This window comes from Anneissia japonica, unplaced genomic scaffold (genome assembly GCF_011630105.1).
Source record: "Anneissia japonica isolate Jap-2015-1 unplaced genomic scaffold, ASM1163010v1 scaffold61839_len1119_cov120, whole genome shotgun sequence".
In the NCBI taxonomy this organism is placed as follows: Eukaryota; Metazoa; Echinodermata; class Crinoidea; order Comatulida; family Comatulidae; genus Anneissia; species Anneissia japonica.
This window is the reverse complement of record NW_022732089.1, coordinates 1-1119: the sequence shown is the minus strand read 5'-3', so window position 1 is coordinate 1119 and position 1119 is coordinate 1. Positions and strand designations below refer to the sequence as shown.

General features: G+C 37.8%; 1 protein-coding gene across 1 annotated transcript; it reads left to right on the top strand.

The window, feature by feature from the left end:
• Positions 1–283: 283 nt before the first annotated feature.
• LOC117115574 lies at positions 284–1100 on the top strand (the record flags this gene model as incomplete). Its single annotated transcript, XM_033259433.1, has 1 exon — positions 284–1100. A coding segment is annotated over exon 1 (817 nt), but the record flags the coding sequence as incomplete, so codon positions are not given.
• Between the last annotated feature and the right edge of the window lie 19 nt (positions 1101–1119).

Genomic DNA, 1119 nt, shown 5'->3' with positions numbered 1-1119 from the left:
GAAATATCATTGAACAGGTTGTGGAATGGCAATCAACATTATACATTCTCTTCATAGATTTCGAGAAAGCGTTTGACTCTGTTCACCGGGATAGCATGTGGAAAATAATGGAGGCTTATGGAATTCCAAGGAGATAATAAATATGGTTCAAATCTTATACGAAGGCACTTAATGTGCTGTGCTGGATGGGAATGAAGAGTCCGACTGGTTCAAAGTCAAAACTGGAGTTAAGCAAGGAGATGTAATGTCTGGTTTTATTTTCCTGATAATAATAGACTGGATAATGAAGAGAACAACTGAAGAAAGCAACACTGGAATTAGATGGAGATTCACATCAAAACTCGAAGATTTAAACTTTGCAGACGATATTGCACTTGTGTCACCAAACTGTCAGCAATTGCAAATAAAAGCTACAAAACTCTCACAATTTGCTGCACAAACTGGCCTCAAAATTAATAAGAAGAAATCAGAAGTGTTAAGGATAAATAGCAACAGTAATAATAGAATACAAATGGGAGAACAGCAACTAAATGAAGTCGATAAATATACTTACCAGGGTGCTATTGTCAGTAAACAAGGAGGAGGGGGAGATGATATCATTAACAGAATTCATAAGGCCAGAATATCATTCATGAAGTTAAATAGAATATGGAGTTCACACATTTACACCCTAGCTACCAAACTGAGGTTATTTAACACACTTGTCAAATCAGTTCTACTATACGGATGTGAGACCTGGAAAGTAAACCAAAGTGACGAATTGAAACTAGACACATTCCAGTTCAAGTGCTTAAGAAGAATCCTCAAAATTAGATGGCCGTACATTGTACAAAATAATGTAATTCTACAGAAAACAAATTCGAAGAAGATAAGTACAGAAATCATGTCTCGTAGATGGAAATGGCTTGGACACATATTGCGAATGGACCAAAACAAAAACTGCTACACTGCATTAACTTGGAAACCTGAAGGGAAAAGAAGAGTTGGTCGCCCCAAAACAACGTGGCGGAGGACTGTTGAAAAGGAAAGAGAGTGTCTTGGATGGAAATCATGGAATGAAGCCAGACATGTTGCATATGACAGGGCGGGTTGGAAAGAGTGTACTTCAGCCTTATGGGC